Here is a 25,168-nt window from a genome sequence, read left to right on the forward strand (position 1 = left end):
AACAGCTACATACCATGAATGTGACATTCTGGAAAACGGAAAACTGTAGAGACAGAAAATGGATCAATGTTATCAGGACCTGGGACAGCAGAAGAGACTCATTATTCTAACAAGTTAGTTGGTTTTTGAAAAAATGTTTTTGTTTGTTCGTTGGAGACAGGGTCTCTAAGTTGCTGAAGCTGGCCTTCAACTTAGGATCCTCAGGCCTCAGACTCCCGAATAGTTGGGGCTACTCATGTATGCCATTGTGCCCAGCTACAGGACAGGCTGATGGTAAAGGGACATGAGGGAACATTTTGAAGTGGTAAAATTGTTCTATATCTTGATCATAGTTGTGATTATATGACTGCATGTGTTTGTTAAAACTCATAAAACTATATACTAAAAATATCTACACCTTGATGAAAAAGAAAAGCCATAGGGCTGGGGATGTGGCTCAAGTGGTAGCACGCTCACCTGGCATGCATGAGGCACTGGGTTAGATTCTCAGCACCACATAAAAACAAAATAAAAATATTGAGTTCACCTAAAACAATATATATATATATATATAAAGAAAGCCATACACAAAAATTTTATACTGTATTTAAACTATCCCTCAATAAACTTGACTGAAAAGAAACAAGGGCCAGAGTGACACCATGTCAGGATCTGAATAATCCGTGTATAGTGTGTTCTTTTCTACATCTTTCATTGTGATTGGAATGTTTCCATCTGAAAACATGAAAAACAGAAATGTTTTTTTAGAAAAAGCCAGCCATCTTATTTGAGCTGCAATTCAGTCCGATAATAGGATGCAAGTAAGATTATATGCACAACAAAGAATTCTTTTTTTTTTTTTTATTAAATATTTATTTTTCAGTTTTTGGCGGACACAACATCATTGTTTGTATGTGGTGCTGAGGATCGAACCCGGGCCGCACGCATACAAGGCGAGCGCGCTACCGCTTGAGCCACATCCCCAGCCCAACAAAGAATTCTTATTTCAATCCTGTCAGTGGAGGCCCACAACTGTGTGTATGAGAAAAGGTCAAATGTAAATTTGAGACCTTTCAAAAATGTGAATTCTGTGCAAATAGCCCTACTGCCCCCATAATGTTTCAGAAAACACTTGAACAAGAATGGTCCCTGGTTAATGAGGCACCCAAGAAGTGAGAGAGATAGAGTTGTCAAGAGTTATTTTCTTCTGGGCGTTCCAGGAAATCAACTAGATACTTTAGTCAAGTGGTAGGGCCAATCCTTTGAGAGCACACAGCCTTGATATCCCGGTAGCTCTAAACAATCCCTTTACAAAGCTTGGTGATTCTGCCTTTCTGTTTATAACCTATTTGGGTATGATAAATAAAGAAAGGTGGCCACATATAGTGGTATAGTGGTGCACACCTGTAATCCTAGCTACTCAGGAGGCTGAGGCAGGAGGATTACAAGTTAGAGGCCAGCCTGGGCAAATCAGTGAGAACCTATCTCAAAATCAAAGTTGCAAAGGGTTGGGGATGTACCTCAATGCCCTAGTTTCAATACCCAGTACCAGAAAAAAAAAATCATGCCTATAACAACAATAATAACAACAATCATTTCACCTCAAGCCACACCAAAGAGCAAAATAGTAGTTGACACTGCCTCGTGAAGTCGGTCTTAGCTTTTTTTCTGTCTAGCTACTCTTCCAGTCTGACTTTTCAAGCTTCTCTGATGTGGCAGCTTCTAAGTGTAGAACTCCAAAGAGCTGTATTGTCTTGATTCCTCCCAATTTTGGCACAGACTCAAGGAATTGTGAATGCCAAAAATCCTAGAGTAACAGATGGACATTTTAAATCACAAACATTTGTGCAGAACACAAATGCTGGGGCTTTGCGCAAAAAATGGAACTAAGTCTTAGCCAGTCCTTACGTCCTTCCATACTAAGGAGGGAACTTAAGAAAAGCCAGGGCAAAGGAGGGGAGGAAAAAAATGCTTTCATCTGAAAGATGAGAAGAGCCTGGCAGAAATGGGTCATTTGTTACGTGAAAAGTTACAATGTTCCTAAAATTTGCAAAATATATCTGAGTTTATACAATTTTCATTTGACTTTGTAAGAAGTTGACTGTCATAAAATGACTTTTGGGCCATCTACTAAGAGTTTGAAGTTGGACAAAAGAGGGTAGTGGGATTATTTCCCAACTCTTGTCATAGCATGGTTGGAATCGTGGGGAGGTAGACTTGAAGAGGACCTTAAAAATCACATAATCAGAGCTGGGGTTGTGGCTCAGTGCCGCAGTCTGGCTGGGCACAAATCACCAGCCACTGAAGCAGGAACAAACTTTATTTTTAAACTGCAGGAAAACACTTCACACAGCTCCCGGGGAATCCTCCCAAACCAGGAGGCTTGTGGAGGAACCCCCAGCCGGAAATATCTCTCCCGGAAATCCCTCCTCCTGCACTTCCCCAACCAATGGGAACTCTCGGGGAATCCCCAGAAATCCCCACGAGAACTCCAAAATAGTGCGGGAACTCAAAAGTTGCGGCAGAGGCAGATAGTAATGCCTCGCCTGTCAATCAATACTGTTGGCAAAATGCCAGGGGCCATACAGACTCGGCCGTGGCTCTCAGCAGCTCAGTGGCAGAGTGCTTGCCTAGTATGTGTGAGGGATCAGGTTTGATTCTCAGCACCATGTTTCAATAAATAAAATAAAGGTCCATTGACAACTTTAAAAAAAAATTTTTTTAAAATCACATAATCTTAAGAACAAAAAATGGTCGGGCTGCAGGGCACTTTATGGAAACATTAATCCAGCCCAAATGAAGCCTAATTTAATTTTAGGCTTAAAATTTCAGAAAAGAATATAAGACAAAGTGATTCATAGACATTAAAGAATTGAAAAGAGGGCTGGGGATGTGGCTCAAGCGGTAATGCGCTCCCCTCGCATGGGCGGGGCACTGGATTGGATCCTCAGCACCACATAAAAACAAAATAAAGATGTTGTGTCCACCAAAAACTGAAAAATAAATATTAAAAAATTCTCTCTCCTCTCTCTCTCTCTCTCCTCTTTCTATCTTTAAAAAAAAGAATTGAAAAGAAAGTAGATGGCTGGAAGTAAAGAGAAGGTTTCAAAAACAAAACAAACAAGTCCTTGATTTAGAAGTCATAAGATGAAAGTTTTGGAAAATATAGTGTTTTTTAAAAAGAGATGTATTTCATCAATTATTAAAAGCAGTCCAGAATTTCACTCAGATGCTAATGCAATCCTTTGCAGAAAAAAATTGGAAATATCTGTAATATACGTTTGAGTGATCCAATTATATATTTATACACTTGTTTCTGGAAGCCATAGGAAGGTGTTGAACTTGTCACTGTGATTACTTCACTTTGTCATATAAATTTAATAAACTTGGTATACGCACTGTTTGGCATTCTTCTCAATGGGTAAAGGAGTTTCTTGAATAAATACCGTGATATGTTCAGCATTTTGACATCTATTTCTTAATTGTAAAGTGGCAAAGTATAGCTAACATTCCCGTGTTTGGATATCTCCTAAATAAGTCATTTTAGAATGGAGCAGCTTTCCTTAATCTTGAGTCTCCAGGTCATTTCATTTGATTTTCCCTTTAAAACTTACAAATTATTCTACTTTATTTCCTTCCAAGTTTATCATCTGTAAAAAAGTTGCAACACGGAGACAGAAGCTAGCTGGTGATCCTCTGAGATGCATCTAAAACCAAAAAGGGAAAACTGGTGCCCACAGAGTCTGGGATACAGAGAATTCAAGGACGATTGAGCCCCATGCTCTTGGGAAAGACTCATAGTCACGTTAGGACAGCGGTTCCTAAATTTTTGTCACCCACAAGCTGCATCAGGCCATTTGTTAGAAATATTGATTCCTGGGCCCTACCCTGGCTCATTGACTTAGGATCCCGTGAGAGCGTAGCTGGGGCTCGGTATTCTCTTGAGCAAGCTCCGCAGACCCACCGAGAACCCTAATTGGGATTTACGCGCCCCTGAACTCCGCCCTCACTCAGCCCCGCCCCTCTACCAGGCCCCGCCCCGCCTATCTTGTCCAAGCCCCGCCCTCTCCTCGCCGGTTCGTGAGGCCTAGCAGGCCTCTTCCCGTGATCCCTCGCGCCTCTCTGTCGCAGTTGCTGGGCAACCGGCGCTGGCGGCTGGCGGCGCGGGGATCTGTACCACCATGGGGCCGCCGCCGGGCCTCGCGCCACTCCTGCTGGTCCTCCAGGGCTGCTGGGCCTCGATGAGCGCCCAGGACAGGGCCACCCCGGCGGTGACTACTGAGGACCTCAGCTCCACCGAGCCAGCCCCAGCCATTCTTGGACCCTCTCTGTCGCCTAGGACCCCGGGGGCCCCCAGAACCCCGGAGTCCTCCGCCTCTGGCCCCAGGCCCACCCCGGTTACGGACGGTGGGTATCAAGTGCTAACTCCTGGGGTTCTACAGGGATCCAATCTGGAAGGGGTAGCCGGGTGAGAAGGTAATAATAGTGATAGCTGAGGCTGCTGTGTGCAGACATTGCCGAACGTTCCATAGGCTTGGATCCCCCAGCAATAACCCTAAGAGGTAATTCTTATTCCTGTCGCACAAATGGGGAAACTAAAGCTCAGAGAGCGTAAGTGGGACAGTGTCAAATCCTTGAAAGTATGAGCAGTGGCCCTGGACAACGTGAATGCTAATGACAATGACGAACGTGTCCCTGCAGCTGAAGTTGAAATTAAATAGAAAGTTTTAAGACAGTGGTGGAAATCAATGCTGAAGCTGCATTGAACTTTTCACTTGTATTAAGAACAGACGCCAACGTTGTAGCTTATTAAGTTTGACTAGGTAAAGGCCTTTGTCAGTTGATTCCAATTTAAAAAACTCAGGATTCCTCCTGCATTTAGTGGAGGTGGGAAGGTAAGGGATGAAGGCTTATGCCTACTTCTTAGGATTTACATTTAGAGATAACTAACATATCTCTTAAAGTGATCTTCTAATCCTGGAATTACAAATTTAGAGAGTATTTTTTATAATCTAATTTGATTCATTTCTTCAGGGGATGTCTGTGATCCCTTGAGATTGAGGGCAAAATTTGGGGAATATGCATTTTTCTGGGGTGAGTGTTCATAGCAGTCGAAGAATCTCACAGGAGGTCATCTCAAAAAAAAATTTTTTGATTTTTTTAATCCTTTGTCTGGATTGAGAGTATGCCCAGTAGGTATATATGTATTTTTGTCTCTCTCCTCTCTTTTTTAATATTGTAGTTGAACAAAATACCTTTATATTTTTATTTTTAAATATTTATTGATTTTTTTTAGGTGTAGATGGACACAACAGAATGCCTTTATTTTTATGTTGTGCTGAGGATGGAACCCAGGTCCCGTCTATGCTAGGCGAGCACTCTACCGCTGAGCCACAATCCCAGCCCCTATAACTTTATTTTTATGTGGTGCTGAGGATCGAAGCCAGTGCCCTGCACGTGCTAGAGCACTCTACTGCTGAGCCACAACCCAGCCCCCTTTTGTCTCTTTTTGAGAGACTTTTAACTAAGGATGAGTATGCGTATATAAAAAAGTTCTTATTAGCCGACATCCTGAACTCTAGAACCTAATTTCAGTTACTGAACCATTATTTCGTGAAAGAGCCTCTTTTGTAAACTAAGAGTAGTCGGTAAGAGAAAGGACAAGGGCCCAGGCTCAATGGTAGAGCAGGTATTTAGTAGGCACGAGGCCCCGGGTCCAATCTCCAGGACCAACAAAACTCCTGGGGGTAAACAGGGATTCAATCTGGAAGGGGTAGCCAGGTAAGAAGGTAATAATAGTGATAGATTCCTTACTTCAATATATAAACAAAGCTCTGCTTTACATTTAACCTGTTGATCTAATAAATTGATAGGGAAGTTAAATCAGTGACAAATTGGGACAGAATATAGCCAGGTATTCAGTTTCTGAAAATCTCTAGGGTTTGTGGACTAGACTTTCATTCACATAAGAACCTCATCAGTTATGTACTTTCTCCCCAAAATGAAACAATGCTTGGATCATTATGACTAGGACATATATTCAAAGTTTTTCTTCCAGTCTGGGTGATGAATTTGAACTTGTTTTGATCTTTCTAAAGGACCCTTTAGGCCCCTGACAGTAATAACTAACTGCTTCCCGTGTGGTAGGCACTATGTTATGCATTTCACCTGTGATATATCTTATTTAATCTCCCAATGTGTGGACACTGTTATCTTCATTATTCAGGTAGGTGAATTGCCTAATTTTAGGTTGCACAGCTGCTGAGATTAGAGCAGGGGGCTGGCTCTAGAACTAGATAGAGATTTGCAGAATGGCCGCAGGCTGTGCTGGTGGAAGAGTGATACTGTTCATCTTAGTACCCTGCTCTCCAAGCTAAGCATGCAGATGATAAGAGGCGTGGAAGAGCAGCTGAGTGCTACTTAGGTCTAGTGAGTGCTCAACAGATGCTTGCTGGGTGATTAAGTGCACTTGCATCTTAGATGAAGACTTTTTTTTTAAAATTTTTTATTGTTGGCTGTTCAAAACATTACATAGTTCTTGATATATCATATTTCACACTTTGATTCAAGTGGGTTATGAGCTCCCATTTTTACCCCATATACAGATTGCAGAATCACATCAGTTAGATGAAGACTTTTTTTTTTTTTTTTAAATTAAACACTATTGCTTTATCCTTCGCAGTCTTATAGCTACCTACAAGGGTTTTGCGTTTTGAAAACAAATCAAGATTGTAATTTTGAACGCCAAAGGCAGGGAGCCTAGCTACTCTTATTATTTTTTACATTAGTGATTACTGGTTACATCATCATCTTACTCAGAACATAAAGGAGTCCCTATCTAGAGATGAGCACATAAACTTAAGGCAGAAAACGTTTGTAAGCATTGTGTATTTATTTGCTGACAAAACCTTTCCCTTATATACTTTTTTTCCAGTGTATACCTTTTTGGGGGCTACATTTTTCTAAAACTCATTTTTACCATGGAATAATTCATATATACAAATAAGAAGGATGCATGGACTCTCTACCAACATTTGCTTGATACCCTTTTTTTTTTTTTTAATATTTATTTTTTAGTTATCGGTGGACACAACATCTTTGTTTTGTATGTGGTGCTGAGGATCGAACCCGGGCCGCACGCATGCCAGGCGAGCACGCTACTGCTTGAGCCACATCCCCAGCCCTGCTTGATACCCTTTGTTTGCTTATTATTTTTAGGGTTGAGATCCTTTTCTGAAAAAGAAGCAAAACATTATAAGTAAATTCTTGATTTTATTCTTTTTTGTGGTACTGGGGATTGAACCCAGGGGTGCTTAACCACTGAGTTACATTCACAGCCCTTATTTTTAATTAATATTTATTTTTTAGCTTTAGGTGGACACAGTATCTTTATTTTATCTTTATGTGATGCTGAGGATCGAACCCAGTGCCTCACACATGCCAGGTGAACACGCTACTACTTGAGCCATATCCCCAGCCCCCACAGCCCTTTTTATATTTTAATTTTTAAAATATTTTTAGTCATTGATGGCCAATACCTTTATTTATTTATTTTTATGTGGTGCTGAGAATTGAACTCAGTGCCTCATGAGTGCTAGGCAAGCACTCTACCACTGAACCACAACCCCAGCCCTTATATTTTATTCTGAGACAGAGCTTTGTTAAATTACTGAGGCTGGCTTTGAATTCATGAACCTCCTGCCTCAGCCTTCTGAGCCACTGGGATTACGGTGATTACACCCAGCGATTTTATTCCTTTTATTTCTTCCTTCCCAGCAATAATCTCTACCAAAAATTCCATGTTTTTATTCTCATGCTCTATTTCTTTGAAGAGGATTTTTCCCAGTTCAAAAGAGAATGAATTAGTAGAGAAGTTAAATTGTGATAAACTGGGACAGAATATAACTGAGTATTCAGTGCCCAAAATTCTCAGGATTTTTGGATTTTTTTTCTGATCCTCATAAATACTCAATCTGTTAAAATTGCATCTAAAAATGTAGTGATTACAAATGCAGATAATCATGAATTAATTTAAAATTGCTGAATGGGGAGATTCCTAACCTCCCCCATTTATTGTCTCAATTCCTAACACTCATTTAAGCACCTGAGCCCATCCAACTTTTGGACAAGAGCCTGTAAACATGCGTTTAGCTTCAAAGCTGCAGGTTACATATGAGGAGAGGGACAAGATTGCACCTCCTTTTCCTAGAGGCCTTAAGTAGGCCCTTTCTCTGAATCATCATCTCTAGGAAAGGGCTTGAGAATCTTCGACTGAATCAGTGGGACTTTTGGTCAGTTAAAGAACTTAGGTGTGCTGTCCTTAAACCTGTGTCAATTATCAACATCACCTGAAAAATTTTGAAAACTGCAGGTGTCTGGGTTTCACGTTCAATTTGCCAAATCAGAGTCCTTATAGCTAGAGCACAAACAGGACTTTCCAAGCTAGTCAAAAGATCAGCCATTTTGGGGAAATCTCTGATGTGGCATCAAACTGACTAATTTCTACTTCACAAATTCCCCCCGAAGTGCAATAGGAAGAACAAAATGGAACTTTTGTATGTTACTAATTTATGGCACATTGTGGTGGCAGGGGGCAGTCATTGCCTGCTGATTGTGATGCTCTGCATCCTACCCCTCCTTTTTTCTGTAGTTGCAGCTCTGTGTGTCTGTGACTTGTCCCCAGCCCAGTGTGATGTCAACTGCTGTTGTGATCCTGATTGCAGCTCCATGGATTTCAGTGTCTTTTCTGCCTGCTCAGTTCCAGTTGTCATGTAAGTAGATGACACCTCGTTTGGATAAAATTTGAGCAGGATAATAAAATGTGGGGAAAGAAAGTGAAAACTCACCCAGGCCAAAAACCCCAAACCTGATTTCCTGTGTTTTGCATTGTACAGAAGGGAGACTGTGCAAAGCAGTATTTCCCTCATTTGCATCCTGCCCGGTGATAATGCAGGCCAAAGAGAGCTCACGTTGCTTCTGGGGAGAGTACAGTGCAATCTCCCAGTGTTCAGAGATGGAGTCACATTTCAGTTTCAGTTGTGAACAGATATCACGTCCCATTTCCCTAACAGTGAATGTCTCATGCATCTCATGCATACCTACGTGAAGAATGCAGTTTAATTTTACCTCTTTTGTTGTAGACATAGTACTTGCAACAAAAAGTTAGAAAGATAATCAGCAGTGCTTTGTTTATACTTTTCTGATATATAAATCTTCCAGGAATTCTCAGTTCACATTGTATAGAACAATGGGAAATGACATTCCCAGCAGATTACAAGTGAAGAAATCATCTAAAGGATTTAATCTCATATTTCAGAGCTTTTGGAAAAAAAATAGCATTTCAAAAAAGGTACATTTATTCAAGATGGAACCAATTTACTATTTAGAGGGAGCTAATTTAAGTTTAGCCTTATAGCACCTTGTAACAATTGATACATGATAGTTTGAATTCTTTTTGGAAATACAATGGATTTTTTCCCATGAGAAACCATTTTATCAATCCAGTGGGAGATCAAATAGATTTCTAATATTGTTTAAAAAAAGACTGGAGAATGGGTGTTGTAGTCTGATCACTTTTCTCTATACCTGGTTGTCCTTGTTAAAAGTCATCATCTAAGGAGGCTGGGTTGCGGCTCAATGGTAGAACACTTACCTAGCATGCGTGAGGCACTGGGTTTGATCCCCAGCATAAAAATAAAAACAAAATAAAATAAAGGTATTGTGTCCATCTACAAAAAAAAAAAAATAAATAAATTTTTTTTTAAAAAAAGTCATCTGCTCTCCTGCTTTGTAAGTATAGGAAAGTTGATACCATTTTCTCAAATGAAATTTTTTATTAGCTAATATGGCAATTTTAGATGTAGACTATAGTATTTAGGACAGGGGTCAGCAATTTTTTTTTCTGTAAAGGACCAGATAATAAATACTTTAGTCTTCCCAAGTCTCTATTGAATCTTCTATATTTTACCTTTGTTGCACAAAAGCAGTCAAAGATAAGTCATTGGATGGGCATGACTGTCTTAGTAAAATTGATAACAAATGGTGTGTTTTGTAGAACCCTATCATAGAAGTCAAGACTAAATCTCTAATACCCTTGAGAAAGGATCTCATTTTTTTTTTATAAGTTTTGTGATTTTCTCCTAAATATAAATAGCCAAATCAAAAGTCCTCTTCCTAATTAACTGAGCATTCTCGTTATATAGGTCTCAATTCAAAAAGTTTACTTACATTTACTAAACTATCAACAATTCTTATGTGTCATCTAATAACTCGTAAATTTATTCATAAGCTGATTGGATGAATGTTTCATGAGCACAAGAAGAATATATATATTTTTAAATCTTTTTTTTTTTTTAATCTAAGCCCTGCTTCTGCCACATAACCAGACCTCATTGCAAAAGAGTTGGCTGGGGTGCAACTCACTGGTAGGATACTTGATACTTGACTTGCCTGCATGCACGAGGCCCAGGTTTGATTAAAAAAAAAAAGAAAAAGAAAAAGTGGACTGGATGAATGGATTTCTCCCTGCCACCCCTAAATGTATCCTGGAGGACCCCTGCCACTGCCTGGCCTTCCCTGTGCACTAAGCAGCCCTTGATTCCTTATCATTGGGGATTGAACCCAGGGTCTCTTTACAACTGAGCTACACTCCCAGCCCTTTTTTCTTTTTTTCTTTTGAGACAGGGTCTCGCTAAGTTGCCTTGAACATGGAATGCTCCTGCCTTAGCCTCCTAACTCTCTGGGATTATAGGCGTGCACCAGTGCTCTTGGCTTCACCGTGCCTTTCTGGAGCACTCCTGTGTGCCAGCGCCAGGGATATAAAGATAAGTTCAGCCTTATCCTGCCTCTGAGAACATCCCAGTGAGGGAGAGAGACAAATGAGTACATGCAGTTTCTGCTCCTGAATCCTGGGAGAACTCAGAGGACTGGCAGCTCAGACACTAGGCTGAGAGGGCTTTCTACAAAGATGTTGGAAGCTGAGCTGGGTCCCAAAGAACAAGTTAAGTTGGCCAGCATGAGTCTGGGGAAGGACATTCCAGGCCCAGGGAACTGCCCGGACAGAGTCCTGGGGTGGAGGAGGATAGCCTGTGCAGTTATCTGCAGGCAGCTCACGTGGCTAGGGAGGGATGTGGCACAGAAGGTGTGGAGAAGAGCTTGGGACTCAGTCCCGAGGAGCCTGTGTGTGTGCTGAAGGGTTCTGATGTCCTGAAGTCCCACCTCATGTCATTCAGCAACAGTGTGCAAAGTGGGTCACTGAGGCCAAGCCTGGTGGTAGAGAACTAAGTAAGATACCACTGCGGATGCAGGCTTATGGCTCCCGCCCTACCTGGAGGCTGGGATAGTGGGACTAGGTGGAGGTATGAGATGTGAACTGAGATACTGCCCAGCTGGAGGCTGGCCAGCTGGAGGAGACAGGGGCATCATTCCTTTGAGTCCTCAAGCACCAGAGCCCTGAGTTTGCCCATTCCTACTGACTTCCCTTGGGAAACTCCTGCCTCATTCATTGCTAAAGACACTTCAGACGCTCTCATTACCTATCGACCCCTTAGCCTGGACTCATATTCTTCCCCACCTTCTTCCAGGTCCAGTTTATGGCTATTCTGCATCTCCAACCCTCTGCTCCAGCCAGCCATGCTACACCAGGTTCCCAAAGACCATCAGTTCCCTACTTGGTGAATGCTGTAGCGCTTCAATTAGCTTCCCATTCCCTCTGCCTGTCTGATTCCTAAAACAGTCCTTTAAGCCCTGTAAAAAGTAAATGATAGTTGGGTGCGTTGGCGCATGCCTGTAATCCCAGGAGCTCTGGAGGCTGAAGAAGGAAGATTGCGAGTTCAAAGCCAGCCTCAGCAAAAGCAAGGTGCTAAGCAACTCAGTGAGAACCTGTTTCTAAAGAAAATACAAAATAGGGCTGGAGATGTGGCTTAGTGGTTGAGTGTCCCTGAGTTCAATCCCTGTACCATAATTTCTAAGCCTTAAACCTTTAAAAAAAAAAAAAAAAGTGAATGATAATATTCAATCTTGAGAGGGGCACAGGAAAGTAGGCATGCTTGTGACAGTGTTGATGAAGATGGATGTTTTACTTCTCTGGAGGGCAACCTGGCAATGCCACAGAAGCCTTGAATAATGAATCCTCCTTTTGACCTGGCAGTTCTACTCCCAGGAACATGGCCGAAGAAAATAACTGGAAACATTATGAAGATGTTTGTATAAGGATGTCATTATAGCTTCATATGTAATTGGGGAAAATTAGATACAACCTAAACCAACTGTAGAGGATTGTTTATAATTTTTTTTTGGTGGGGGGGCAACTAGGGGTTGAACTCAGAGGCACTCAACCACTGAGCCACATCCCCAGCTTTTTGTATGTTTTATTTAGAGACAGGGTCTTTCTGAGTTGCTTAGGGCCTTGCTAAGTTGGGATTGACAGAAGACTTGACTGTACCATAATTTCTAAGCCTTAAACCTTTCAGATGATTCCTTTGAAGATAGCTTTACTCTGAAGACAAGTAATTTTGGATCCAATCTGGGTACTTAAAAAGAATTTGAAGTTCTACAAAATTTAATATAATTTATACTTTCAGAATTTGCAAGGTTTGTTAACATTAAAATTATACCCTGATCTGTTATCCATACTTGACAAGATTTCCTTAAAGGTTGTTATACCGACTTAATTTTTCCACTAGAGGAAAGTTTCAAATTCAATTCTAACATCATGGTTTTATAAATGTCTTCCTGAACCCCAAACGCTTCTTCATCTTCTTGAAATGTATTTGTATATATTTTGGTTTTGTTCCCTTGTGACTGAAAATATAGGTGGATGTACTGCAATTTGTTATCTGAATTGACTGCTGACCAGTGACTGTTACTTTCTCTGCCAAAATGAAAATTATTTGTTTGTTTGTTATGGTACTGCAGATTGAACCCAGGGGCACTCTACCATTGAGTCATGTCTCCAGCTCCTTTTATGTTTTGAGACAGGGTCTCACTAAGTTGCTTAGGGCCTCGCTAAATGTTTTAAAATATTGCTGAAGCTGATTTTGAACTTGCAATCCTCCTGCCTCAGCTTCCCGAGCCTCTGGGATTATAAGCATGTGCCACCTACTCAGTCCCAGCTTTTTTTAAATTTTGAGACAGGAGCTCACTAAATTACTGAAGCTGGCCTTAAACTTGAAGTCCTCTTGCCTCAGCCTCCTGAGTAGCTGGAATTACAGGTGTGAGCCACCCCAACCAGCAAATATCTGATGGCTTTAAAACATCTTCCCAAGTTCATATATTTATGCCTTAAATTTTATATATTATTTTTTTAATTTTCAGGGGTGATAGCCAGTTTTGTACTCAAAAAGCAGCCATCTATTCATTGAATTTTAAAGCAAACCCACCTGAAAGGGTATTTAAACTCATTGACCAGATCAATCCATCTATTTTCTGCATTCGCATTACAAACTGTAAGTATTTGACGTTGATATATTTTGTGAAACTATAAAGTTTTTATTTTAAAGTTATTTTATGGAAAAATATCTCATTCAGTTAGATTTGATGTGATCATTCTGTTTTGGCCATGTGTATAAAGTATATTTTCTGAGGCCATTTTACAAGTAGTGGAAAGTAATTTTATAGACCTGTGACCTGAACATTTTCTTTGAAAGTGATCATGCTTATATACCTGTCTTTTCCATTCTCACTCTTGATTTCAAGGTGTTTATGTTATGTAGACAGGCGTGGGAGTCCAGATTTATATAACACACACGTGACTTTTTCAGCGTATTTCCTCCTGGCATAATGGTTGAAAATCAGGTTCAGTTTTGAACATTACCTGTGGTTTCTATTTCCTCTTTCTTATTTTTGTTAAGTACATTTGCATGAAAACAGGATCTTTATTTTTATTTGAGTATTTAGTTCAAGTAAGTGTTTCTATCCAAAGTACACGTGAGTGTGAATGTTATCAAAGTGTCACAGTTCAGAGACATATTTATGGTTTTATCAGTTAAATCTCCTCATCATCTTTTTTCCTGAAAAAATTTTTTAGTTGTAGATGGACAGCATGCCTTTATTTTATTGGTTTATTTTTATGTGGTGCTGAGAATAGAACCCAGTACCTCACATGTGCAAGGCAAGTGCTCTACCACTGAGCTACACCCCGAACCCTTCTTCATCTTCTTGAAATGTATTTGTATATATTTTGGTTTTGTTCCCTTGTGACTGAAAACATAGGTGGAGGTACTGCAATTTGTTATCTGAATTGACTGCTGACCAGTGACTGTCACTTTCTCTGCCAAAACATGAGCCCAATAAATATGCCATCCCTTCTTTCCCTTTTGTTCTGTACACTGCATATTTTCCCCCAGGCTCTCAGCAGTCCCTGGGCTGAAAGTGGGGAGAAAGTGATGAATATTTTTGGCTTCTGTTGTGCTGTTCACCTGTGTGCATACAAAACCATTACTACTACTTCTTCTTTTTTAAAACAGTAGTTTGTCAATGAACCTTTATTTTATTTATTTATATGTAGTTCTGGGAATCAAACCCAGGGCCTCACACATGCCAGGCGAGCACAATACCACTGATCCACAACTCCAGCCCGGGACCCTGCTTTTTTAACAAGCCTCTGGGAATTCTGGAGGAAGTGAATATGTAACAAGGCACTGTGTCTTTTTCACATCAGCCTTAATGTTTCTAAAATCTACTTCCAAAATACTGAAGATGTCATATATACACATAATTTATGCTGATTTAAAACATTTTTTCTAAACAGATAAACCTGCATTATCCTTTATTAATCCAGAAGTGCCTGATGAAAACAATTTTGACAGATTGATGAAAACAACAACTGGTTTTACATTGAATGCAGAATCAGATGTTTCTTTTTCAACCAAATTGGATGCTCCAAGTACTACTAAATATGAGGTGAGCCAAGAACTTGACTGAGCCTGCTCACTGTGTCACAGATACCCTGGCCTTATAAGTTGATTTTTAATGTCACCAGCAAAACTGACTTTCTGGAACACAGAAGAATTAATATAGACTGGAAAAAAAATGAATGTTTATGCCTCTAAGTCAAAGATCATGAAAATTAAAATTGGATGTTTAGATTCTGAATATGGTAGTTAAGGTTGTTGATTCTGCGATAAGCTTGTGTTTTGTCTCTGCAGAATTTGTTTTTCTCAACCTTAAAAGAGGCAGCAAAATGCTTGAGGCTTGCTGCTGGGACATGAGTGGATTGGTTGGTGCCTGGTCCTCTTCTCAAAATTGTATTTATTTTATTTGTAGATTTTAGGAGGTTGTGTGCTATTTTATAGTAACCCTTTAAAATTTGATATTTATTAACATTGAAAAAACTTTTTCAGAAGCATCTTTTTCAAAGGAAAGTATAAAATTAATATGTACTGGTTCTGAAAGTTAGAAATATAGAGGTACCTAAGTAAAAACCAAAATGCCCTTTTGTCTCTGTTAAAATTCACACTGCTGGGATTGGGGGGGTGCAGCTCAGGGGTATAGCATGTGCTTAGTATGTGTCAGGCCTTGGGAGTGGAGAACAATTCATGCTGAAAATCACTGTGAAAACATTGGTGTGTATTCTTCCTAATTTTTAAATCCATCTAAAAAACATACATAATATTATATAGAAGTGAGATTTATAGTTACCTACATTGTTCTAGAAAATTCTTTTTTTTAGTAACAAGTCTTTTTTGGTACTAGGGTCACTTTTCTGGTACCCAGGGTCACATCCCCAGCCCTCTTTTGTATTTTATTTAGAGTCAGGGTCTCACTGAGTTGCTCAGTACCTCACTGCTGCTGAGGCTGGCCTTCAACTCGGGATCCTCCTGCCTCAGAGTTGTTGGGATTACAGTAGTGCGCCACCAGCTGGGCTGTGCAGAACTTTCTAGGTAACAGCCTGGGAGGAATGCAGTATTGTCTCATTTATCTGTGTACAACCTGGGCATAGGAAAGTAACTTGTGAGTTAGTGTTAGGGCAACATTTACAAAGGATTCCTGTGTCTATATTTGAGCTATTCCATTCTTTTGTGGAGTTGGGATTGAACCCTTGGACTCACACATGCTAGGCAAGTGGCAAGTGCTGTACCACTGAGCCACATCCACAGCCCAAGCCATTCCACTCTTAACAGACATTTGTTTCCAATCTTTGCTATTATCATCCACAATGAACATTCCTGGGTGTATGTGTGTGTTTGATTAAATTCTTAGGAGATATTTCTATAAATGACTTAGGATCAAAATAAATGGAAATTTTAAATATTGATGCACAGGTATATCATTCAAAAAGATTACAATAGTTCCTGGCACCAAGGTATTTGGGTAAATTTTAAATTTAAGACAATTGTCTGTATGCTCAGTAGCTGTAGATTTGAATTTTGAATGTTGGGGAAGAATTTCATGGGGCATTTGGTTTGGGGAAAGAAGGCATTTCTTCATAAAATTGATTTATGAAAAATTTTTATATGACTTAATGTATACTGCCACTGCTGTTTAAGTAATTAATGGTAGTGGAACATGATTCTCACCCCTGTGCCCAGCCGCCTAACTTCTGCCTGCAGAGGCAAACACTATCAGCTCCTGGGTCCTTCCAGAGGGATTCCAAATTCAGAAGCCAAGCACAGTGACACGCATGCCCAGAAGCACACATCCTTTAAAAGAGGGCGAGACAGCTAGATGTCAGTTCCCTGTGGGCTGGCCACAGTGTCTCTGATGCCTGCGATGCCGATGGCACCTAGCAGGTGCCCTCTGGGTGCTGAAGGAGCGCCTTGGGCGATCTTGGTTGTGTGTTTACAGTATGGGGCTCAGCTGCAGACTTCAAATGACTCTTCAGCTCCATTTTTGAGATTGCCTTCACCACTGATGTCATCCCTGTGCGCTGATGATAACCCTGCAGGTAAGAGGGTGGCCCTTGTTCTCTCTCTGCAGAGACTTTACAGTTATTAGTTTACATTTCTGGTAGTAATACACAGCAGCCTTTGTACCTGCAACAGGAGTGGGCTGAAGAGGCTTGAGAGCACCTTGGCAAGGGCGGTTGATTTCCTGCCTTGGGGGCCTTTTCTACTCCACACGGTTGCTGCCTGGTTCCTTGTCTGATGAGATGAGCTCCTACCACCCGCAAGCAGCCCACTCACTTGTCAGACACTTCCAGGTAGGCTTTGGAAAGTTCCAGAGCTTGTCAAAAGCTAACATTTATTAACACTCACTGTAGCGATTGCATGTGTTTTCCCATTTAATCTTCATTGATCCCTTGGGGTCAGGTTAATATCTCCAATTTTTATTTTTAAAATTTCTTTTTCATTTTTTAAAAAGAGCATTCTCTATTTTTTCCCTATTCTTTCTCCCTTTTTTATTGGTGCATTCTAATTATTCATAATAATAGACCTTGATACATATTCATATATGCACATGATGTGATGTAACAATATAATTCTATCTCTATATTACATCCAATTTTTTGACGAGGAAGCAGAGAGGCAGAGGGTTACTTGCTTGGGCCTTCTCAGGCGGTGGTGGAGAGGGGCTGGCCTGCAGCCGAGCCCGCTTACTTCCCAGTGAGTCCTGCTTCTCCCTTCAGGAGCGCGAGAGACCCGCTGACTGGCCCCCAGGTAGAGGAGGGTGGCAGCCACGGTGTTCTGAGGCTTCAGCCAGCCTCTCTGTGGAGCCATCTAAGCAATGGATGACAGGGAAATGCATCCTATTGAGAAGATGGGACACACTAGAACAGTGTCAACTGAAACCAGACACCATTTTCACCTATCAGTTTGACAAGGCTCAAAAAATTTGAAGACATGGGGAATTTAGCACTCACCTACACAGCTTGTGACACTATGAACTGGTACTGCCCCCCCAGAAGGTCAATTTAATTTATATATCAAAATTATGAAGGAATGTTTGGTCCTCCACATAGCTGTTAACCCCCAGGAGTTGATCCTGCAGAAATGCTGGCCCACATGCAAAATAATAGATCGTAGTGTTGTTGGTGATGGCAAAAGCAGAGACAGTTTAAGTGTCCTGTAGTAGGGAGCTGAGGGAATAATTATGCCACCTGTGTATCAGGATGCTAATTATAAAAGGAGGAAGAAACTCCTCCTGTACGGAGATTGCCTTCACCACTGATGTCATCCCTGTGCGCTGATGATAACCCTGCAGGTAAGAGAGAGCCTGACCTCCAAGATATATTCATCATCTAGTGGAAAAAACAAGGGGAAGGATGGTATATCCATTGTGTTATTTGTTTCCAAAAGGGGAAAAATAATTTTTAAAAATGTTTGTAACTACATATTTTTGTTTGTTTGTTTGCATACACCATTTCCAGGAAGAAATATTGGAAACTTCATCCTGGTTGCCTCTAGAGAAAAAGAATGGTGGGAAGACAGGAGTTGGAGAAAGACTACTCAGTCTTTTTTTGTGCCTTTTGAATTTCATGCATGCCTTACCTAGTTGAAAACTAATTTTTAAGCACAATTTTAGACATAGTGTATATCCGTGTTGTAACTTATTTTTGCAGTTTTACCTAGATTATAGTTTTCTTCAGTTGGAAATTTTCTTCTCTTTTTTTTCCCCCATGGGAATGTTATGACATCCAGCATTTCTGGTGAACCAGGCTGTTACATGCACAAGAAGGATGGATTTAGAACAGTGTGAAGAAATTGAAGCCCTTAGCATGGCTCGTTACAGCAGCCCTACAATTTTGAGGGTAAGAATTATTTTGATGTGGAACTAACTTATTAGTTATGTTTTCTGTTCTTTGTACCCTTTTAAAATATGAAAAGTATGGAATAATATCCATACATGATTCACACTGAAGTTTAAATTTGTCTTCTCCAGTACTCTGGTATAGATGATTATTGAAATAATCCTTTAAATAATTTTTTATTTTTATATAGTTAGCTCATATTTTGATTTCATTCATTTTGATGATAACCAATGAAATCTTTTCTGTGACAGAAATACTCATATTAGCATCAAAAGCGTTCTCTTTCTCATAAACAGATTGGAAGAAGAGAGAATCCACTTTCTGGATGGCAGATGAAATAGGCAGGAGAGGACAGGAAGTGGGATTGTTGGAGCAGGGAGGAACGGTCACAAGGCCAGGGCCCCCTTCTCTCTGGTGGCAGTGACTGAACTGGAACTGAATACGGGAGCCAGATGGGGGAGGTTTGTGAGAGGAGAGACATTCTTCAATGACAAAAACCGAGATGATTTTTTTCCAAGGGCCCCCTCCTAATTTCCTTTTTTTGTGGGGAAAGCAGAGGGAGGGCGGTCCATGGCCCCATGAATCATCTGGGCTGTAGACTCAAGTTAAGTTTACCCCTTCCTTTCCCTTTTTAAATTTGATTTTATATTTTTGATACTGAGGATTGAACCCAGAAGTATTTTACCACTGAGCCACATCCCCAGTCCTTTTTATTTTTTGTTTTGAGACAGAGCCTCACTAAGTTGCTAAGGCTGGCCTTGAACTTGTGATCCTCCTGCCTCAGCCTCCTGAGATGCTGGGATCACAGGTGTGTGCCAGTGACAGGGTTAACCTTTCTTCTGCCTTCCTCTTTCTCCCCCTCTCTCGTAAGCCAGCCCTGCATGTCCCTGAGTTCTTCCAGTTAACTTCTCAGAGTTATTGGCAGTAGTCCCTGAGTGGCCAGGTACTGTCTGTCTCAGCACAGGCCTCCCAAACATCCCTCTCCCCAAAGCTCTCAGTGGCCTAAAAGGTTGTCTGGTGATGAGGTTGGGAGTGAGGATGACAGGAAATGGAGGAAGGTGGAGCCCTTCAGCAGGAGAGCTGCAGCCATGCTTGGGGGTAGGAGCTGACACCAGGGGCCTGGGGCTTGCTGCAGGAAGACTGGGAGGCTGAGGAAATCTCCTGGGCGAGCCGTGTCTCCTTGCAGTGAGAACCTGTGCAGCGAGTAAGCAGGAGGGCAGGGCTGTGCCTGCCTTCCCCAGTGTTATGGCCACATGGAAAGATCCAGGAATGATACGGAGGCTTGGAGGCTCCCTGATGCAGTCATGAGCTGGCCTGTCATGTTTCAGCCAGAGATGATCACAGAAAGTGTGATCACTGTGGTGTAGATACAGACATGCAGATGGGACAGCTTGATTCAAGAAATTCTGTTGTCCTCTGTAAAAGTCTTTAATAGGATGAACATGGCCTTTATTCAAGGTCTGAAAAAGCTATGAAACTGTATCTGTTGTACTTAATGAAATTTGTATGTTTTCTTTTTATCTAGGTGCCTAATTCAGGAAAAAAGGTAAGAGTTGTTTATTTATTTATTTTTTTAGTTGTAAATGGACACAGTATCTTTTATTTATTTATTTTTATGTGGTGCTGAGGATCCAACCCAGGACCTCTTGCATGTGAGGCAAGTGCTCTTCCACTGAGCTACAACCCGGCCCCTGTTTGTGTTTTTGCAGTGCTAGGGATGGAACCCAAGGCCTCATACCTGCTAGCAAGTGCTCAACCACTGAGCTCACCCAGCCTCTCACTTTTTCCCCTTTAGACAACAGAGCGGACTTGACTGACAGGGTGCTGTGGACTTCCGTCCTTTCAGGGTCTCCTGCTGTCATCTTGGTCTCTCATCAAGGAAGCTGCGAGCTCAGGGTGCCAGCTCCCAGTGTAGCAGCTGGAATACCTGGCTCCCAGTGTAGCACACACCTGGGTCAGACATACCTGTGAACACAGTCCCCAAGGAGGCCTGAGATGGTGGCTTGTCACAGCCTCCCAAAGCCTATGGAAGTGGCCAGTTCAAGAGTCACCTTGGTGGTTATTTTTTTGTCTGCCATGTACCTCTGCCTTCCTGGGTCAAGTGGACGATCAGGGTGGAGCCTGGCACTGTGTGTTGAGCAGCCTGTGTGTGCAAGGTGCGGGCGCAGCGTCTGCACACAGGTAGCACCTAGGATGCTGGTCCTGGCTGCAGTTGATCTGGTCAAGTCTTTGGACACAGACACGTTTGAAAGGAAATAGCTCTGGACTTGGCCTTTGGACTTCATGCTATGTATGTGGGCCTGGAGGAGCTTGTTTTCCAGGTGCAGTCTCGGGCCTGCCAAATATGCAACACGAGTGAACCTGGAGCCCTGCGGCTTCCTGGGGGAGCATGGTGGGTGCCAGAAGCTCAACCAACCCCCTTCCTCTTTGAATCTTCCAAAAAACCTAGTTTGAAAGTCATGTTGAGAACTCGCCCATTGCTCCAGCCACTGGAAAGTGCTCTGATTCTGCCATTCCAAACTCGAACAGTCTCTGCCTCTTGTGTGCTGAATCCTTCGTTCAGGGCAGCGCCCGTGTGTACGGGATGCTTGGTGGGTTGGGCTAAGTGATGACTGTCTGGCTGGGAGGGCGGTTCAGTTGCAGGGAGAGCCATCATGAGGAAGGTGTGTTTCTGAGAAGCATCGAGTGGGTTCCGGTGCGTTCTGAGTGTGAACAAGTCTGAAGTCCTTGGGTGCCTCCGCTGTCCCAGGAGGCAGGCCCTATTATTATCACTTTGCGGCAAACGCGTCACAGAATTAGCTTTCTGAAGGCCACAGAGCTGGGAAGGGGGAGAGCTAGGATGGGATTCCAGGCTGCCTGGTCCCAGAGACCTTGCGCTTTGCCAGGGACACTGATTTTGTGTCACCAGCTCCACACACTCCCTAAGTGTCCTACAGACAGATCGGGATTTCTGCCTCGGGTCAGAGTGACACCAAGACTTGTACTCTGAAGGGCAGTCATATAAACCAATAGCAAGGATTCATTTACATTAAAGGAAAAAAAAAAGCATTCGGGGTGTGTCAGTGGATCAGGAACATAGATATTGGAGCCAGTCTCCCCTTTAAGGGAAGCTGCTGTTATTCCCCAAATTCTTGCCACCATCTGCTGTCGTAGCCAGGAAAGGCTGAAGTTTGGTCCTGAGTTCTCATGTTAGTGTGTGCAGTTCTTTTTTTTTTTTTTTAGTTGTAGATGGACACAATACCCTTTTAAAAAATCTTTGTATTTTTTTTTGGTACCAGGGATTGAATTCAGGGGTGCTTAACCACTGAGCCACATCCCCAGCCCCTTTTATATTTTAATTTAGAGACCAGGATCTCCTTAAGTTGTTTAGGACCTCTCTAAGTTACTGAGGCTGGCTTTGAACTTGTGATCCTCCTGCCTCAGCCTCCTGAACAGCTGGGATTACGAGCGTGTATCATCATGCCCAGCAATGCCTTTATTTTATTTATTTATTTATTTTAATATTTATTTTTTAGTTATAGGTGGACACAGTATCTTTATTTTATTTTTATCTGGGGCTGAGGATTGAACCCATGTGCTAGGCAAGCACTCTGCCACTGAGCCCCAGCTCCTGCTGTAGTTCTTTACCTGTGGGGAATCTGGGGATAGCATATGACCAGTGGGACACCGAGATTAGACCAGGCCTTCTGGTTTGTCCTCAGGATTGTTCCAATGAGGTTTTGATGGGTGAGTGTAACTCCTGAGTTTTGAGCTGGGCCTTCACTTGTTGCCTGCTGGGTGCTCGCCCCAAATGGCCCTCCATCAGAGGCTGGTGTGTGGCTGGGCACGCGCTTCTTGGAGTCCAGTCTCTCCACTGAGCCAGGAGCCTGTATGTTCAGAGGAAGGAATCTAGGGTTGTCTTTTTGATGACTTAAACAAGAGCTAGTAAATTCTAACCCAGGGCACCCGACCTGGCTCTTCAATCCAGCAGTGCCCTTGTGAGGTGATTGGTTTTGTCTCTCTGCCACACTTGTCACACAACAGCTCACTTTTTTGAGTAAACTGTGGCATGTTTTTATATGAGAGGTTTTGCCCCAGGACAGTTGCAGATTTTCTTGGTCATGGGAGCAGATACATAAGGAGATCTGGTTTATCTAAAATGACAGCTTAAGTACTTACCAATTTAAAATTATGAATAGGTTGGCACATGATTGAGGGCAGAGTTCAGAGCAATTTGAACAACTGGATATATCAGGTTCTTTCCTAAATAGTGGTATCCAAGAATTGAAATGTAAAGCATGTGTCAGATTTGCAAAGAGCCCCAGCTGTCTTTAGAGGACTGCTTGCTCTTTGTCACTCTGCTAGTGATGGCCACAAATGACAAGTGTTCTTTAATAGCATCAGAGTCACCAGGGATTCTTGATGTTGTTTTAAAGGTTTTTCTGTCTGTTTTGTCTTGTCCATGATCCCACCATCTACCAGAGATCACCACCGTGTGTGTGTGTAAAGCTGTATATCATTTGAGTCAAGAGTGTGTTCAGGGCAATTGTGAGGTTTATGGATGTATACCTGGGGGCTGTGTATAGAAAGTGCATGTGTGTGGATTCATCAGGAGGAGCTGGGTTTGGGAGATGCAGGCCTTTGTGTGCACTTGTGTCTGATGTTGTCATGTGTTGTGTATGTGACATCATTCACATACCATAAAACTTACCTGTCTGTGTGTATGCTGGGATCGAATCCAGACCCAGTGCTTGCTCACCACATGCTCTACCTCTGAACTAAAGCCCCAAACTTGCCATTTTGAAGTACAGTTCAGTGTGGTTTTTTTTTTAATATTTTTTTTTTTTGGTTGTAGATGGACACAGTATCTTTATTTATTTTTATGTGGTGCTGAGGATCAAACTCAGTGCCTCACACATGCTAGGTAAGTGCTCTGCCACTGAGCCCCAGCCCAGCTCAGTGGTTTTTAGGATATTCACAAGGTCATGCCACCATTACCATTTTCCAATTCTAGAATATTTTCATCACCCTAGAAGAAACCCCCTGTGCTCATTAGCAGTCACTTCCCTTCTTTCCCAATTCTCTCCCCTGGCCCTGGCAACCACCATTCTACTTTTTTGTCTTTATGGATTTGCCTGTTTGGACATTTCATATAAATGGAATAATATAATATGGATAGCCTTTGCTGTTTGGCTTCTTAGCATGTTTTTGAGATATATCTGTATTGTAGCGTGTAATTCATCATCATTACAGTATATGCCATTTTTATGGATGAATAATATTTCCTCAGAAAGACCACATTTATCTATTCCTTAGATAGTTCATTTGGGTTGTTTTCAGTTTTTAGCTATCATAAACAGGCAGCTGGGAACATTCATTTAGGAGTTTTTGTGTGAACATGTTTTCAGAGGTAATAATTTTTCAAGTTTGGATCCTAGCCTCCTCTAGTGTTTTCCTTTTGAAATGTGTACATCATGCCTGTACATGGGAATATCTGTATTTTTGCAAGTGAGGAATTGTCCTGTGCGTATCATTCAGTAGCAAGCCTTCCCAACTTGGCAGTCTAGATCTTCAGAGGTTCATTTCAATTTTGTTGTTGTTATTTTAACCCTTGGTTATGGAATGTAGTGTCTCTAATAATCCAGTTCTTTGCTTTGCAGGTCTTTATCACTATCCAATCCATTGTCATCCAGTCTCTAAATAAAACATTGACCCCACTGGAACACACTGACGTGCTGTGGCCGACTCTCGTGGGCTCTGGGCAGGAGAAAATCTGCATTCACGTTGTTCTCGAGGTAGGCGCCCAGTGTGGCCTGGCAAGCTCTGCTTGTGTGTGACAGGCTCCAGCCAAGTGCCTTGGGTAGGGCATCTGAACTCCTCCAGAGTGGGCGCCGCTCACTCTGTGTTGGAATTTTTCTTGGCTTGGCCTCCTGCTTGCTTTTATGCTGGTATCAGAGGGTGTTTGTCACACAAACCCAGCGACTTGCAAGAATCATCAAAGTTTCGCTGCTGCTGCTCTTGCCTTGGTGTGTTGCCAGAGGTGAGCTGGTTCCATTCTACTTGGACCAGCTGACTTGGAATCTTACAGAAGTCAGGCAGAGTCTCAGGTGACCCCATCCATGGGGCTGATACCAAGGGAACACCTCCTGTAATCCAGTTGGACAACAGAAAAGTTGCAAGAGATGGGAAAGGATTTTCTCCCTATGGATATGCGAGTTATTGATATAGTTAGTGAGATGCAGTGGAGACAGGTGTATTTGGAGTATCCTTCTGTTTTTAGGTAAAGTACAGCCTCACATACACAGAGAAAGGTGAGATAATGAAAGCCGCTGTCTCATTCCTTCTGGGGACAGTGAGCAGTGCGGTGATTCCCCTGCAGCAGAAGTTTGAGATTCACTTTACTCAGGTAAGTTTGACCAATTTTGTTTAAGTATTTAAGTACCAACTTAAGAACTCCTAACTGCTTAGACAAAATCAGTTTAGAAGTCTTGCTGCATCTGACCATTTGCACTGAAGGGCTGT

At 41.9% G+C, this 25,168-nt stretch overlaps 1 protein-coding gene across 3 annotated transcripts in view; it reads left to right on the plus strand.

Moving 5' to 3' along the window:
* Positions 1 to 4,087: 4,087 nt before the first annotated feature.
* Positions 4,088 to 25,168, plus strand: part of Tctn1 (tectonic family member 1) — a 28,326-nt gene continuing 7,245 nt past the window's right edge. For 2 of the 3 annotated variants that reach the window (XM_015502506.2, XM_015502505.2), the window contains exons 1-9: positions 4,089 to 4,386; positions 8,630 to 8,750; positions 13,294 to 13,424; positions 14,729 to 14,880; positions 16,765 to 16,864; positions 18,558 to 18,667; positions 20,193 to 20,213; positions 24,307 to 24,441; positions 24,927 to 25,052. In XM_015502506.2, the coding sequence (XP_015357992.1) occupies positions 4,161 to 4,386; positions 8,630 to 8,750; positions 13,294 to 13,424; positions 14,729 to 14,880; positions 16,765 to 16,864; positions 18,558 to 18,667; positions 20,193 to 20,213; positions 24,307 to 24,441; positions 24,927 to 25,052 (1,122 nt within the window). In that variant the 5' untranslated portion in view covers positions 4,089 to 4,160. Of the gene's footprint in view, positions 4,387 to 8,629; positions 8,751 to 13,293; positions 13,425 to 14,728; positions 14,881 to 16,764; positions 16,865 to 18,557; positions 18,668 to 20,192; positions 20,214 to 24,306; positions 24,442 to 24,926; positions 25,053 to 25,168 lie in introns of all 3 variants that reach the window. The other variant, XM_048785591.1, reaches the window with a different exon arrangement.

The sequence above is a fragment of the Marmota marmota genome, unplaced genomic scaffold (assembly GCF_001458135.2).
Source record: "Marmota marmota marmota unplaced genomic scaffold, marMar, whole genome shotgun sequence".
NCBI classification, from domain to species: Eukaryota; Metazoa; Chordata; class Mammalia; order Rodentia; family Sciuridae; genus Marmota; species Marmota marmota.